At 39.4% G+C, this 15,724-nt stretch overlaps 1 protein-coding gene across 1 annotated transcript in view; it reads left to right on the forward strand.

The window, feature by feature from the left end:
• The window catches only part of LOC114061871 (cholesterol 7-alpha-monooxygenase), a 7,337-nt gene extending 4,162 nt beyond the window's left edge, over positions 1-3,175 (forward strand). The window contains exons 4-6 of the mRNA XM_027892740.1: positions 411-541; positions 1,463-1,638; positions 2,195-3,175. Coding sequence (XP_027748541.1) covers positions 411-541; positions 1,463-1,638; positions 2,195-2,494 — 607 coding nt within the window. The 3' untranslated portion in view covers positions 2,495-3,175. The remainder of the gene's footprint in view (positions 1-410; positions 542-1,462; positions 1,639-2,194) is intronic.
• Positions 3,176-15,724: the final 12,549 nt, after the last annotated feature.

Here is a 15,724-nt window from a genome sequence, read left to right on the forward strand (position 1 = left end):
TCTGAGAAAGTTTAGACAGTGAAAGAGACTATGTGGGCTTTCAGTATTGGGAAGATAGAATATAGCCACACCAGCCAACATAAATGATGTTATAAAACTGATCTGTAACCCTGTTCTGAAACTTTCTAACTGCAACAGGGCTATTTCCTAAGCTACAAGTGGTTGGTTTATTTCTTATTCTTGGCATTGCTTTTTAGTGACATTACTGTTTATTACCCGAGTTACACACATCAGTTCTGTGACATGAAAAAGGGGAACTGCAGCCTTTTGCTACAACATTTTCATTTCAGAAGGTTGTACTTGTCAGCTAACGAACTAATCTTTAGTCGGGAAGAAATTTAATGGCAAAACACCTTTTTAAAGCATTCTGAAGTGTAAATTATGTTATCCCTTTGCTCTCTTGATCTTAGGAGTCCAGAAGCAATGAGAGCTGCTACCAAGGAAGTGCAAAGTGTTTTGGAAAGTGCCGAAGAGAACATCAGCTTAGATGGCAAACGTATTTCCTTGAACCGAAAACAGCTGGACAATATGCCAATACTAGGTATGGTTATTTTATGCAGGAGTACCAGAAATCACACTACAATTTCCATGGTCTTCTATTTACTACCATATAAATGCTTGCTATGGAATTAGCAAGGAAACAGTACAAGAAACTGTATGTTCCTTAGCAGTAGCCAACACAATTAGGCTTCCAGGTGTTCCAGGTGGTACTGAGAGTATGAAAATGCAGCTGAATAGCATTTTTTCATGGGTAATGTCATGTCCCAATACTCCTACACAGCTACCTAACACAGTATTGGAGACCTGTGGATAATTCCAAACAATATTTTGTTTGGTTATGTCTTTAGATCAAGTAAAAAAGTGTTGCCAAAGTTTATATCCCAATTCTTACGCTGTGATGTAGTATTTTCTAATACTATTACTTTTCTTTCTTCCTAATATTTTTCAGATTGCAAGCACATTTTTTAGAAGTTACAGAGAGTTTTGATAATGTAGCCTTTTAACGACTTTTTTTTTTTTTTTTTTTTTAGAAAAAGTATATATTGAAACAAAAAAATCACCCAAATTGCTTTTTTTCTGAGCACAGGTTTCTGTGCAGCACCTCTTAAAGTTTTAGAAAATCCTGCTCACTGCACTGTTTCTTTTTCTTGTTATGTTTCCATTTTTCACTGGTTCATTCTTTGCCTCAGAATGACAGTGTGTCTCACTTTCAAACATTCTGTTGCATCATCTATAAGCATTTTTTCTAGAGGAAAGCGGATTAGGTTCTCGGTGTTATCTGCAGAAGGGATAGAAATGCTAAAAAGAAATGGGAAAGATACTTTCTTAGGCATTTTAAAAGTTACAAATAAAATATTTCTTCTAATAAATTCAGGGTTTGATAATGGGTCTGAAATACTTCAATATGCATGACTTTCCCCAAGGACTTGAACGTACTATTTCCATTTTCCTCTCCCAACAGACAGCATCATCAAGGAGGCAATGAGGCTATCGAGTGCATCCATGACTTTCCGAGTTGCCAAGGAGGATTTCACTTTGCACTTAGAGAACGATTCTTACAACATTCGCAAAGATGATGTTGTAGCTCTTTATCCTCAGCTGCTGCATTTTGATCCAGAAATCTACGCTGATCCCTTGGTAAGTATTTTTCAAAGTGCCCTAAACTCGGAGCTCTGGTGGAAGCTAACAGGCCTTTAAAAAGACAGTCTGTTCTTACACCTCAAGATGTAGGCAAGAAAAAGAATAAAATCAGTGCAAGCACTCTCTGCAAAACATGTTGTAGTGTAAACAAAAAAATGTGCTGCCAGCCCAAAGGGTCTTCTACATACTGCCTTCCTCAGTAAGGGAAGATCACCATTACGGGGGTCTTTGAAAAAGGACAAGGATAGGGATAATATTTTCCCAAAGGCAGAGAATGAGAATTCTGGTTCTGCTGCACAGACAAGGATGCAGGTTATAATCTTTATTTTTGGAGGTCAGGAAAGAAAAGGAGAGTTATCAGCAAAGAAGCTGGGATCATGTCCTGCATAACTGAACTTCTCAGTGTCTACCCTTTCCAAAGCAGCACCATGCCGTACAATGCTCTTTGCTAGAGGCTCTGCTTTCCCAGCCTGCATTTTGTGTCTCAGTGGCTTTACCTGGTCTTTGGAGGCATTCAAATATCAACGTGACTCTTTTGTGTGTTTCATTACAGACATTCAAATACGATCGCTTTCTGAATGAGAATGGAGAAGAAAAGACTGACTTCTACCGCAACGGCCGCAAGCTGAAGTATTACTACATGCCATTTGGGACAGGCATAGCAAAATGCCCAGGCAGGTTATTTGCTGTCCATGAGATTAAACAATTTCTGACTTTGATGCTTTCATATTTTGAGATAGAGCTTGTGGACAACAATGTGAAATGTCCTTCACTAGATCAATCCCGTGCAGGACTGGGTATTTTGCAGCCATCAAATGATATTGATTTCAGGTATAGACTGAAATGCTTATGAATATATATTTTATATTACACATACAGACTATGTAGTATATAAATATACTATATAACATATACTTTATATACATTTTATGTATATATGCAAATGAAATGTTTCAAGTCTTGGGGGAAAATCTATATGAAGATGCTAATTTGCCAGTCTAATGGAAAATGTTTAACAGTATGGTACCAACATGCAGTGGGTTTAATGCACTGTGTTGATGCAAATGTCTCCCTCTTAATCAACCATTTGGAAATGCAAGTTAAGATTTTGAATTGCACCTGTATAGTAGCAGCTTTTTTTTCTGTCAGTAAATACTTTCCCACAGTTACTTAGAATTTCATCAACTAATTCAAAATAATTGTCAAGATTGAACTAATTAATTAATTAACTAATAAGTTAAAGCTTTTCTTTTTTATAATTGAAATGTTGGGGGGAGGGGGGTGGTTCTCCCCACAGGTGAAATAAAGTTTTTGTTATATAAAGGCAGATTCACAGTGGGGAGGGAAGAGTTTCTTGGGGAAGTACCTTTATGGTTTTATGAAAAACTAGAAAAAGACTTGAAGAAAACCTACAAAAATGTTCACGTTCAAGTGAAACCGCAAGACTTTTATTATATTCATTGTAATATACTTATTATACTTATTTTCAGAAACTTGTAACTGTATTAAAATAAATTATATTGGCTGAACCAAATACATCTCTAGACTGTTTGTTGTTTTAATGTCTTAATATTGTGAAAGATTTCTGCACTCAACCAAAGCCCCTAAACCAGTTTCAAACTAGCCAACTCAAACACCAGTCTGGAGATAAATAAATATCCATATTATATTCACCTGTGGTTCTGTCTGGCTTTTGCCCCATTGCCTAAACTCTGTATTTCCATAAGCCTCCTTAGGTCTTCCTAGTCTAATTCCATTAAAGCTATCATGGGTAGGATGCCCCTGCATTTCATTTTTAGTGGTGCCATGTCCGTAAGAACAATTGTTCCAGGGTTAGTATAATTTGGTTCTCTGTAACATCCTCATCCCTCTCTGCTGCAAATGACAGATACATGTTTGTCACGAAAGTCCATTTTTTAGTGAAATGTCTTCAGGCCGAAAGAGATAGCTTTCTTATCAGCTGCTGATGAAAAGAACAAATGGACTTAAAACGTGGTTATCCTAGTTTTGTGTGTTTCTAAGGGCTTATGGTCTGAACTTTTGTCCTTGACTCAAAAGTAAGCCGAGGAGATACAGGGCTATTACACATTTTCAAATTTCATATTCTGGCAAGACATCCAGGCTAGTTGATAGAGCTCTTCCTAGAATTTTGGATTGATTCCTAGAACTGCTCTAAATTATCTATTAGTTTCTCTTCTCACTATCCGCTGTGCTAAATATCAAAAGAGAATAAAAAGAGTTTGCAGTATGTGATTGTTTATCTGTGTGTTGTCTTTTTAATTTTATTCAATATTTTTTTCATTTTCAAAGGAGAACAGAGAACACCATTTCCATTTGCAATATGTATAATATTAAACTGTTACAAAGAATGCAAAGGGTTTTGAATTATTACTTTGGTTCTCTTGGTAAGGCAAGTATTCAGTACAGCTTATTTCCATACATTCAGTGTAAGCTAGGTCTGATTTGGAGACTGCATGCAAGCCTGACATCATCATTACATATGCCCTGCAATATGTTATTATCATTATAGTATCTACTTGCCCTTTCTTAAACAAATCCTGCTTAAAACAACAGTTTTTGAGGGTAGCAAGGCTACGCAATGTTTTAAGCAAAATACACTTCCGTGAAGAGAATTGAAACAGCAGAAAAAATGATAAGACGACAGCTAAACTAATTCTAGTTTCCCTGGAAAATTAAGCTTTGTACTATGTCCCATTGTCTCCTTCAAACTGACTGCTCCAGATTTTTCTGATTGTGATTTGATGTTTGGGATTTTTTCAGTTCCTTTGGTCTGTGAGAAACTGAAGCATCCAGTAGCTCTTGGGGATGATCTGACTTTCACCTTCCCAAGTGTGGAAAAATAACGGAAGACTGGTGAGGAGCACTGTGAACACGTTCAAGTGGCTTGCAGCTGGGGCGTCAAAACCCACACACATCATACTAATCATTGTTTAGCCTTTTGTGTCAAACAGCATCAGTGTTTAGATAACACAGGCCTGTGACAGGTTTAGAGGCACCCTATTGAACGTGCTTGAGATTCCTGCCCTGCTGTGGGAAAGACCAAATGGTGGTAAACTACACCTACACACATCCCTGCTGTACAAGTGAAAAGAGCAGCTTTGGTGATTCCCTAGCACGCATCGAGCTCTGTGGTGCCTCCATCCCTGCCTGTGGGCCTCTGCCTGGGTGCTGCTTTAGGGATCCCCCCACTGGTAAGGGTTGTGGTTTAACCACAGCCAGCAGCCAAGCACCACACAGCCACTTGCTCGCTCCCCCATCAGTAGGATCAGGGAGAGTATCAGAAGGATAACAGCTAGAAAACTCACAGTTTGGCTTTAACAAAACCAAATTGTCTTTGCATTTTGTCCACGGTTTTGTGGTTGTCTTCCTGTGTCCTGCCTGAGCTGGCTCACACACCAAGGGAATACCAACAGTAGAGAACTCAGGGGAAGGTAAAACCACCACAGGATTCACACCACAGATTAAAGTCAAGTTCTGAACGTTGTGGACAGGCTACTGACTTAACTGCAGAATTGTAGTAAGTTGGCAGAAACTAGCACTGTTGTCAAACAGTGTCCTGCAGGGATGGCTCAAGTGTTCCTGCCCAAATTCCCATGGGAATATGGTCCTCACCACTCAGCCTGCCACCATGCCTCTGTTGCTGGGGTAGCATTCTCCATGGATGGCTGGACATAACCAGTGGATTGATATTGAGTGTATACAACAGTGGCAGTCAGCTCTTTCTGCTGGTTCTGGACCTCTGTAACTCTGTGAGGAGTATCCAGCATATCTTTGGGGGACTCAGTGGCACACTGACAGTCTTTAATGTTTAGCCTAGTGTTGTGCAGATGAAAAGATCCAGCATAAGCCCCTGAGTATGCTTCCAGATTGTGAAAAAAGACATGCAGATGAACAGCTTGGATAGGGATTTTCTTCTTCTTCTTCTTTTTTTTTTTTTTTTTTTTTTTTTTTTTTTTTTTTTTTTTTTTTTTTTTTTTTTTTTTTTTTTTTTTTTTTTTTTTTTTTTTTTTTTTTTTTTTTTTTTTTTAATATTGGCCTATATACAAGTATTTTTTTGTTTGCTGCCATGGCTGCTAATTTGCTAACCTCAGTTAACCCTGTTACTGGGATCACACAGATGCAAGTGAGGGGAGAAAAGAAAGAGTACAAAGTCTGTGGCACTATGCTTCAGCTAATGTAATCAAATACTTCAGCAATCAATAGTCATCTGCCTTGTCAGTGTCACAACACCACAGGGTTATAACAGGGCAATTCTCTTTGCTGCCTCTCCTAAAAGGAGTCCTTTTCTTAGGAGAACAAAAAAGTAATGCTTAAGACCAAAAGAGCAATTAGAAAAATAGCTATTTTCTATTTTAGAAGGCTGGTGGAAAGCAGGCAACTGTGGGCTGTGTGAGTATTTCACAATAAATACTTTATTAGGTAAAACGCATAAAGAGATATAGGCAGAAGGGGGCAAAGATCTCACCCCCCAGGTGAGCCCCCTAGCCATTAGGTTAGCTCAGGCATTCACTCCTTTTCCCAGGGAATCTGTAGCCTGTTTTCTCTGAAAAAATGTAAGAGATTCAACAGGATGGTTTGTATGGCACCCTGACAGTGCCCTTATAGCTCAAGGGCTCTCTTAGCTGAGGAGAGATTCAATTTCAACATGGGCTTGAAGGCCCTGAGGAAGAGGAGGTTACTGAGTCCAGTCTCTCCCACAACCCAAGGGACAACTCTAACCTTGTAGTTGTTCTGTAAAGAGCGAAGAGTACATCCTGGAGAACACAAAAACCTATCATGGATTAGCCATATCAAGAAGTTTAAATGCACAGATTTTTTGGGACCCAAATGAGTTCAGCACTGGGCTAGTCAGGTGCCTCTGCAGAGTGATTTTGGGATTATGAGCAAGACATAGCCAGCTGAGTGAGGGCAGCTGGCTCCTAATCCAGCAGGAGGCATTTTGGCTGAACAGACCTAGGTAGTGAAAATGTTTTACAGTTTTCAGGCTAAAAAAAATCTTTACTGATCATGGAGTTCTTGGAGGTGTCATGATGACCTTACCAGTGAAACAAGACACTTTGTCAGAAAACAAGACAGTTTTACGTTTCTGAAACCACAGCTGTTGGACATCCTGGTCTATGGATCCTGATGGGCTGAGGGTCAAAGCTGCATGCAAAGTGCTGCTCTCCTCAGTCAAAATTACAGTACTTTTGGGTTCAAGAAGAAGCAGAACTGTACAAACCCAGTAAAAGAGCTGACAGTTCAGGTAGCCACTCTTCCACCTGTCAACAGTGGTTCTGAACAAAGATTTTCAAGCCCTGCCTAAAGTTCTTCAATTGTTTTTGTATTTTACTTTAGAAACATCAGAATAAACTTTATTTACATGATGAGACCTTTCCTGCAAGCTTCTGATGAAATGAAAGAGGAAGCAAAAAGAAGAAAAGTCATGGGACAATTTTTCTGAAAGCATTAAATGAATTTTAGTGATAACTATGCCTTAGTTGATGATAGAGTGCTCCAAAAGTTGTGGTTTATCATCTTGTCATAAACAGAGAGTTGTAGCAGCATAATTAGTTTTTTGTCATTTATGAACTGCACAGAGTGCTACAGTTGCATGTCAGCAGGCTGAAGATAGGGTCAAGATCTTCTGATGCCCCTGCTCACTGCAGGGTTTTGAAGTGTATGACCTGTAAAGGTCCCTTCCAACCAAACTTTTCTATGATTCTATGATCTGCTCTCATTAGAAAACAGACAAGGCTAGATCATAATTATGCCTAGCTTCATACAGGGGGTTTGGTGGTAAAAGCAGTCCTTGCCTCCTAATAACCCTAGAATTAAATAATAAAAAGGTTACATACTATTAAATGGACTGCTATCAGAGTAAATACCCAGCTTGCTAACTGTTGTTGACTTTAATTTGTTTTCTGCCAAGACAGACAACTCTGTGGGACACATTTCAAATCAAGTGATCTTCAGTGGCCCACGTGTCATGAAAGGAGAGAGAGGTCACTTCAGAACAATTCACTGAAGAGCCACAGATTTTTGAAATGAAAACTTAATTTTACTTAATTCACCTATAAATAGGATACTGCAGACCCCAATTATCTTTTTAAGGATAACAGTAATTTCTGAAATTTGTCTCATCAGATAGCAGTATCCCATAGAGATTTTGAAGGATTGAAAAATCTTGGCTGACTCAATCACTCTTGTTTTGAGCACTCTTCGGTGTGACGGGCTATGTAATTATTTCTCAGTAACATTTTTGTGTAATAGACAATTGGAAGGGGATTAGCCCCCAGTAACTGCTGACTTGAAACATACAAGCACCCATAAAAAGGTCATTAAATACCATTGACTGGAAAAAGTCTAGCTAGAGGTCATATCGCCCTATGTATGGCAAGAGGTCCACTTAACCCAGGGTTTTGGTAAGCATAAGTGGAGCTTCCTTGGGATCTGTGTAAGGCTCCTAGGTAATAGGTTTGCTCTCAGAGGTGCTCAAACTACAATTGTTCAGCACATTTCAAGAAAACAACTGGCTTTCTTTCAGGTTCTGGAGGGCTTTGGGAGGCCTCTGTCCTCGTGTTAGCTGCAGGTAAGCACCCTGTGTGGCGTGCTGGCTGGTGGGAGCACAGGGACAGTCCTTGCTGCTGCCCCTGTGGTGTGCCTGTGCCTGTGCCAGCTGTGCCATGGCCAGTCTCACCTCTCACTGTTTACAGAGAAAACAGTGCCGGACCCCATCTCATCTCAGCCTGTGCTCCATACAGACATCTGGACTCTGAAGGTAAACCAGAGCCTGCAAGGGATTTGCAGACAGATATGAACATTTTGTGCCTATGAAATCTCTGTTCCTCATCCCAACAAGCTTGCATGGCTGGTTTGAAGCATGGGGTGAGGAACATGGGCCAAAGGGTTGCATCAGCAGGCAAGAGGGGAACTGGGTCTTTCTGAACTGCAGTGACCTCAGCTCTGCTCCCTTCTTTAAAGATAATTGCTCCTTACAGAGGCAAAGACTTCCTCTCTGCTTTATGCGACATTTCAGCTCCACTGCTCTGCCCAAGTAAGCAAACCCTCAGGAAAGGCAAACAGTCAAGGGGGGGCTTTCTAAAAATATACCCTCCACACCGAACTGACTCATTTCATGGCTATTTTATTTCTTTGATATAAGATCTTGGAACAAGAAATAATATCCTTATGATGATTAAAAGCTGATGTTAAAAACAACAGGGGAAGCCATTAACAATGCAATGCATAGTCAATCACATGAGTTCTGTTCAGTGTCCCTCATACTCTTGGTACATTAGCTTCTTAGATGTATTATTTAGACACAGCAGACCTGGCTAAACAGATGGCTGACATGAGGTTCCCCCTGAAGGAACAGAAATGCCAAAAGGTAGTAGCCAGGCTGCAATTCAGAAGACTCCAGCTGCCTGCTAAGGCTCCACACACACAGAGCAAGGGCTGGAGGGCCCCATGAGTGGTTACTAAAGCTAGCTGGTGGCACAAATTACACCCTTATTCCCTGGCCTTCCCTGCTAAGAATGTTTTTACTATTGTTATCTATTATTGATATTATTTCCACACAGATCAGGACTTGTCATAAGAATTGTACAAACACAGAACAAAACACCCGTGCTTCTCCCAAGGATGTCACAATCTAAGGAAAAGACAAGGTGAAACCAATCCATCTAGAAGAGGGCAAGGAAACAATGAGAAAGCATTGCCAGCATGTCAGCTAGTGGCCTGAAGAGACCAACAGGTTGGTTAAGGTCAAGTTTATCACTGACACCAAGCATCTTGATCTGGTCAGATCTGAAACATGAGAACTAGACAGTTAATATCAGACGGCAGATAGGTGAGGATTAAGTTATGAAGCTCCTTGGTAGTGAAAGAAAAAACCAAAAAACATAGTCTATCTTTTTTACTATAAAGGATGCAGGACAAGGTAGAAAGAAAGGAGGGATGGCAGCATAAGATAAACACCCTTTGCAGCAAAAATATGAATGGATGTAGCAGGAGAGGAGAACACTGGAAAATTGCTACAGTGCAGGGAGGAAACACTTGGGTGAATGCTTTATTAGGAGAATGGCTAGGAAAGGCTATATCTTATCAGCAGTTACGCAGAAGCCAAGACAACATTTGAAGAGGAATACCACTGACAATGACAGAGATTAATGATGGGTGACAAAGGGTGAGGATGAGGTACTGATTTTGAGTCTTGACCTGACTAAAGACATTGTGAAACAGCGTCCCTTGAGTAAAGCAAATATGAATTCAATTGGGGAAGCCAGAACAGCACTTGAAAGCATGCTCCAGAATGTGGTTTTCGATATGCGTTCAGCAAGCTGTGAAGCAAGAAAGGAACATGACATAAACACCAGTGAAGTAAGCTTGCATTAGGTAACAAAAGAGTGAGGGAGAACAAAAGGTTAAGGAAGGAGTGACAGACAGGGTGACTCTCAGGAAATATGATAGGATGGAGTCAGAAGACAAGGAGGACATCTCTGTAAGAGCATGGTTTTGTGGAAACCACGAACCTCAATTTTCAGAGTAGACCTCAGACAGTCCCTATTCCCAACAGTTACTCTGTAAATAAAATACAACAGACTGAATCCACATGCAAGTACTATGCAAATATTTGCCACCACTGTGATCAAAGATACTAGGTGATAATGTTCAGCCTTGAAAACTGGCCTTGAACAGCATTTATTAAGGTGTTCCACTACTACAGCTATTGCTAAAGATCAGTACATCAAACTGCACCGTCAGCCAGCCTTGAACTTTTGTGCAGAGGACTACCAGTGAAACCATACAGAGTATAATGTGTCTGGAGCCTACTGAATAAAACATGTGTGCAACTATCACCAGCACCATAGAACCATTATTGCAATTTATGCATTCTCAAAAATATGCTGGGTAACAAGAGGTAACTAAGGAAATAGAGGATTTTTACTGATTCTTATGCTTATCTGGGGAAAAATCCTAATAATTTTGAGGCACGTATTTTTCATAACTTAATAGCCCTTACTTCAAGCTCCTAGTTTCAGTGTAATACAGATTTTTGTAATGAATATATGATAAGAATACAAATGGGTGTCACGTATCAAGATGAAAATATATTATAGTCTGAAAAATAAAATAATAAGTTGTGCCACCAAAGACCATAGGAAAATAAAATTCTTAAAAAAATTTGAAGTCCTATTTTGGGGGTGACAGACAGACAAAGTGAGAGTCAGATCACGGGTTAAGAAACCTATCTGTAGGTGTCCATACATGAATTAGGTTTCAAAACTCATATTGGCATTGGAGATTTGGCCAGCATATGCAGGCAGCTAAACACCAGCAGCTGCCAAAATAGGTGTGACTACTTTAGGGTAAGCCAAATAAATTTCTAGAGTGGCACTAACAAGGGATTTGACTCATTTGTCCCCAGTCAGGTATCTAGAGACATTTGAAATGCCTGTAGTATCTCATGTTTCTCTAGACTCCCTTCATACAGACATACATCCCAAAAGTCAAGTGTCAAATCTGTTGACTTCATGATGTATTTGGAGACTAAAAAGCTTCTGGGATCTGACTGTGGGACAGCAGCCTGATAAGCCCTAAAACTTCACTGAATAGAATGGGAAATGGCACTGTGCTCACAAATAAATGTGTACAGGTAGATACCTACATATAAGTGCTCTAATCTTTGACATAAATCCCATTCTCAGTGTTTTGAGGACTGTCAAAGAAATGCAAGCTTTGAATTCAGTCTTGGTCATCTGCTTTCAAAAAAACAAATTTTGATTTCAACAGGAAGAATAGCTTTTGATCATATAAATAATAAACCTGTCCTGGAGACTGCTGTGCTTGATTGCACTCTGAAAGGAGATCCTGGAAAGAGAGAGTTCTTGGTTTAGGGATTGTATCACGCAATTTTTACACAAGCCAAGGGAGTCAAGACTGCACAGATTTGGAAATACACTTTGGCCAACAACTTCTGTGGAAAAAGATGCACATTATAGTCAATCAAAACAGTTATATAGGGCTGAAATTCTTGGATTGAAAATAAGCAAATTAATTCTTTCCTTTCATTGTATTCAAAATGACATATTTCTGATTTTCTTCCCATTTAAAAAGCTTTCATTTTGAAATTACTTCAGATTAAAGGACTAATAGATGGAAAGCATAGCACTTTGTTCAATTTGATCTGTACTGGCTGTCACAGTCTTTTGGTTTGCTGAAAAATCAGATATATTTGACTTAGGTCAGATCTACTAGATGTTTATCATCTAATTCTTTCTGAAATGAATTATTTTCATAACTTCCCTAGTAACTAAAACTTCTGCTTTTCCATTTTAACCACAGAACTGTTACCTTTCTCCTACTATGCACTCAGTTATTGAAATCTATGCAGATTCATACAGAATTTACTTTTGAAATCATTCACCAGCCAGTTCTTTGGAGTTCTTACACAGTAAAAGTTCCCCAACACACTTAGCACTGGTTTGCTTCCCATCTTGTCAGTATCAATAGGAATTTAATCTAAAACTTTCAGCACAGGAAGAGAAACCAATGTGCACCACTTTTGAAAGTCTCCTCTATAACTTTGACTATAAGGGCAGAAAGTAACTGTGTATTTCTATTAACTTGAAATCACAGAAGATTTATATCAGAGTAGATTCCAAGAATGACTTTTTATCTATTGCTTATGCATAAATATGGAATATGGAAACCAAAGAGATATTTGTGTCCGCTGATGTTAGATTTTGCTATGCAGCATCTCATGACTTTCACAGCCATAATGTTCAAATCAGTTGATGAGATGCATCTCACACAAACCATTTACAGTAAACATTCAGGTGCAGTGCTGCATCTTTTCTGTTTACTTTAAAATATAACAGAGAAGACCTATCCAAACTCCTAATCACAAATCAAAGTCACCAACTGCTATTTTATAATACTACAATTTTGTTTTGTTTTTCTATTTACCCCAATAAGCTTACACATATTTGCATTTGATGGTGCATGAGAATTTTATTAATTTACTTGTTTATACAGGGAGTAAAAGAAAACAGTCTCTACTGAGAGAAAGTAAAAAGAGCATTTCTCACTCAGCTTATAAGTCAAATCTACTTCCATCATTACTTTCCCCAAAAATTTGAGAAAGAAATTACATTAATCATATCATTCAAAGAAATAATTTTAAAGAAACCAGAAGACAACTGGAAAACTCTTCTGTGAAAGAATTACTTTCTACCCTAAATGACAATCTCACTAATATACACTAGAAAACTCAGTCATATTAAAAAAAAAGTATAAAGACATGATTCTATGGGCAAAGGTTATGCTTCAGTCTTTGGGGTTTCTTGACACCTATTCCCATAATTTTTGAAATAAGGTGACTGAAGTTCTTGTTTAAAGACTTGTCACAGGGGACAGTGGTCCAAATGGGTCCACAAACTTTCATCTTTTCATTTGTCATGTGCATCACATCTGGCTTGCCTCAGCCAGCCAATTCTTAGAGTCATAGAACAGTTCAGGTTGGAAGGGACCTTGGAAGGTCATCTAGTCCAGAGCCCATTCTGCAAAAAGCTTCAACAACATCAGGTTGTTCTGAGCCCAGTCCAATCTGACCATAAATGTTTCCAGGGATGGGGCATCTACCACCTTTCAGGGCATCTAGTTCCAGTGTCTCACCACCCTCATCATAAAAAACTTCTTTTTTATATCTAGTCTAAATCTGCTCTATTACAGTTTAAAACCATTAACCCTTGTCCTATTGCAACAGGCCCTGCTAAAAAGTCTGTCCCCATCTTTCTTACAGGCCTCATTTAAGTTCTTAAAGGCTGCTCTAAGGTCTATATGAAGCCCTCTCTTTTCCAGGCTGAACAGCCCCAACTCCCTCAGACTGTCTTCACAGGAGGGGTGCTCCAGCTCTCTGTTTACTTTTGTGGTCCTTCTCTGCACTCATTCCTTGTTCCTGGGCTGAGGACCCCATATCTGGTCAAAATCCTTCAGGAAACCCGAGCAGAGGGGTGGAATCACCTCTTCTTTTGCTGCAACCCAGGACAAGTTTGGCTTTCTGGGCTGCAAGTGCACATTTGCTGGGTGATGTCAAGGCTTTCAGTGCCCCCAAGTCCTTCCCACAGAGCTGCCTCCCAGCTGTTCTACCCCAGCCTGTCTTGATACCAGGGGTTGCCCTGACTTAGGTGCAGGACCCGCACTTGGCCTTGTTTAACCTTCAAGGGACTGATGTATTGCTCATAGGAAGAAGATCATAAGCAGAGTCACTCTTGCTGCTCTAGATTTTTTTTTCTGTTTGTTTGCCTTTTAACTTCCTTATCTTGACAACCCCTCGGCTCACAGAACAAGGACAAATTCCTGCTGACTTCTACAGCAATCCAGACTGTTCTGCTTTAGGACACAGAGGAACAAGAAAAAAAGAAAAGAGAAGAAACAACAGAAAGGGGAAGTTCTCCCACAGCTAGGTTGCAATATCTGCAGTTTTTGGCATGTCACGGGTTGACAGATCAGCTGCGATGATGGCTAAAATCACATTGCTGGGGTGAAACTGGGATGGCAATACTGCCAAAGTGCCCTAAACTTGGGCTAAAGGTGATAATTGTCCACTTAGTCAAAAAAGTTAAAACAGATTCAAGGTCTTTGATATAAAAAATTTAGCTTAGCTATGGAAAAAGTAAAAAAAAAATTAAAAAAAGGAAGTGCAAGGCATAGAAAGCAGAATCCATTATTGACGTTTGCATGAAATACAACAATCTTTCATCACTGAGTTGAAGAAGAGTTGCTTTCCTTTCTTTTGCTTTAATTCATGTCTTCCAAATAATTTTTTAAATACAGACAAAAATCTGGCTCTCAGAAAGAAGGTGAATTCTTGAGATACAAACAACTGTGATCAGCCACCCAAGCAACTCATTACTCAAGCAGAAGCATTAGCTGCAGAAGACCAAATAAAATGGATGAGGTGAAACATAATGGATGAGATCCTGATACTATAGAATGAAACTTCGCTGTCAGAAGACTCCCTCGTTTTCAGTGACAGATGTTTAAGGAGGTAAGAACAGAAAGGAAGGAATGACAATTATCAAAGAGGGGCAGCAACCTGCATGAGAAGTGCAGACTACAAGCTCTGTGGTGCTATGATAGCTGGAGTAAGAAGGCAGTGTCTTTTATTGTCATATCTGTTGAAACTTTTCTAGCAGAAATACCTGATATGAATTATAATCTATTCCTCCCTCAGAATGACAGGATAAAGACAATAGAAAAAACCTCCCCCTAATCATTTACTATGACCATGGCTGTGATAGTATAGTTACAGATTTTTTTGTCAACTCTGTCTTGCAGGAATTAAATATCCTTGTAACTGCAGACAAGCTTTCTATAATGATGTTACTGCTGCTACACAAAATTTCAAGCTCTTCTGAATACATTACAGAAATCCTTATCACACTGTTACTCTATGGAAAGGAGACTAATTTGTTAATTTAGGAGTAACATGGAATCATAGAAATGCTTAGGTTGGAAGGTACCTTGAACATCATCTACTTTCAACCCCCCTGCCACAGGACCAGGTTGCTCAGAGCCTCATCCAAACTGACCTTGAACACTTCCAGGGATGGGGCATCTACAACTGCTCTGGGCAACCTCGTCCAGTGCCTCACCACCCTCACAGAACACAATTTTTTCCTAATATCTCATCTAAACCTCCTCTCTTTCAGTCTGAAGCCCCCCTTGCCCTATCACTACATGCTCTTCTAAATAGTCTTTCTCTATCTTTCTTGTTGGCTCCCTTCAGTTACTGGAAGGCTGCAATTAGGTCACCCCAAAGCCTTCTCTTCTCCAGTCTGAATAATTCACATTCTCTTAGCCTCTCTTCATAGGAGAGGTGCTCCACCACTCTAATCATCTTGGTGGCAAGTCTATTAGCAAAATGTAGCTTTCTTCATTATAAAGATATCTCATTATTGTAACAGCATTTAATAAATACTTAGTTACTGTGCTTGTACGAAGACAGTAGCACTATCTGAGGTTGGACATGCTACTATTCTAAGAAAATTCATAAAATTAAATGCGTGTGTGCTGC

Source organism: Empidonax traillii, unplaced genomic scaffold (assembly GCF_003031625.1).
Source record: "Empidonax traillii isolate 1590-97213 ecotype Southwest subspecies unplaced genomic scaffold, ASM303162v1 scaffold365:size559728, whole genome shotgun sequence".
NCBI classification, from domain to species: Eukaryota; Metazoa; Chordata; class Aves; order Passeriformes; family Tyrannidae; genus Empidonax; species Empidonax traillii.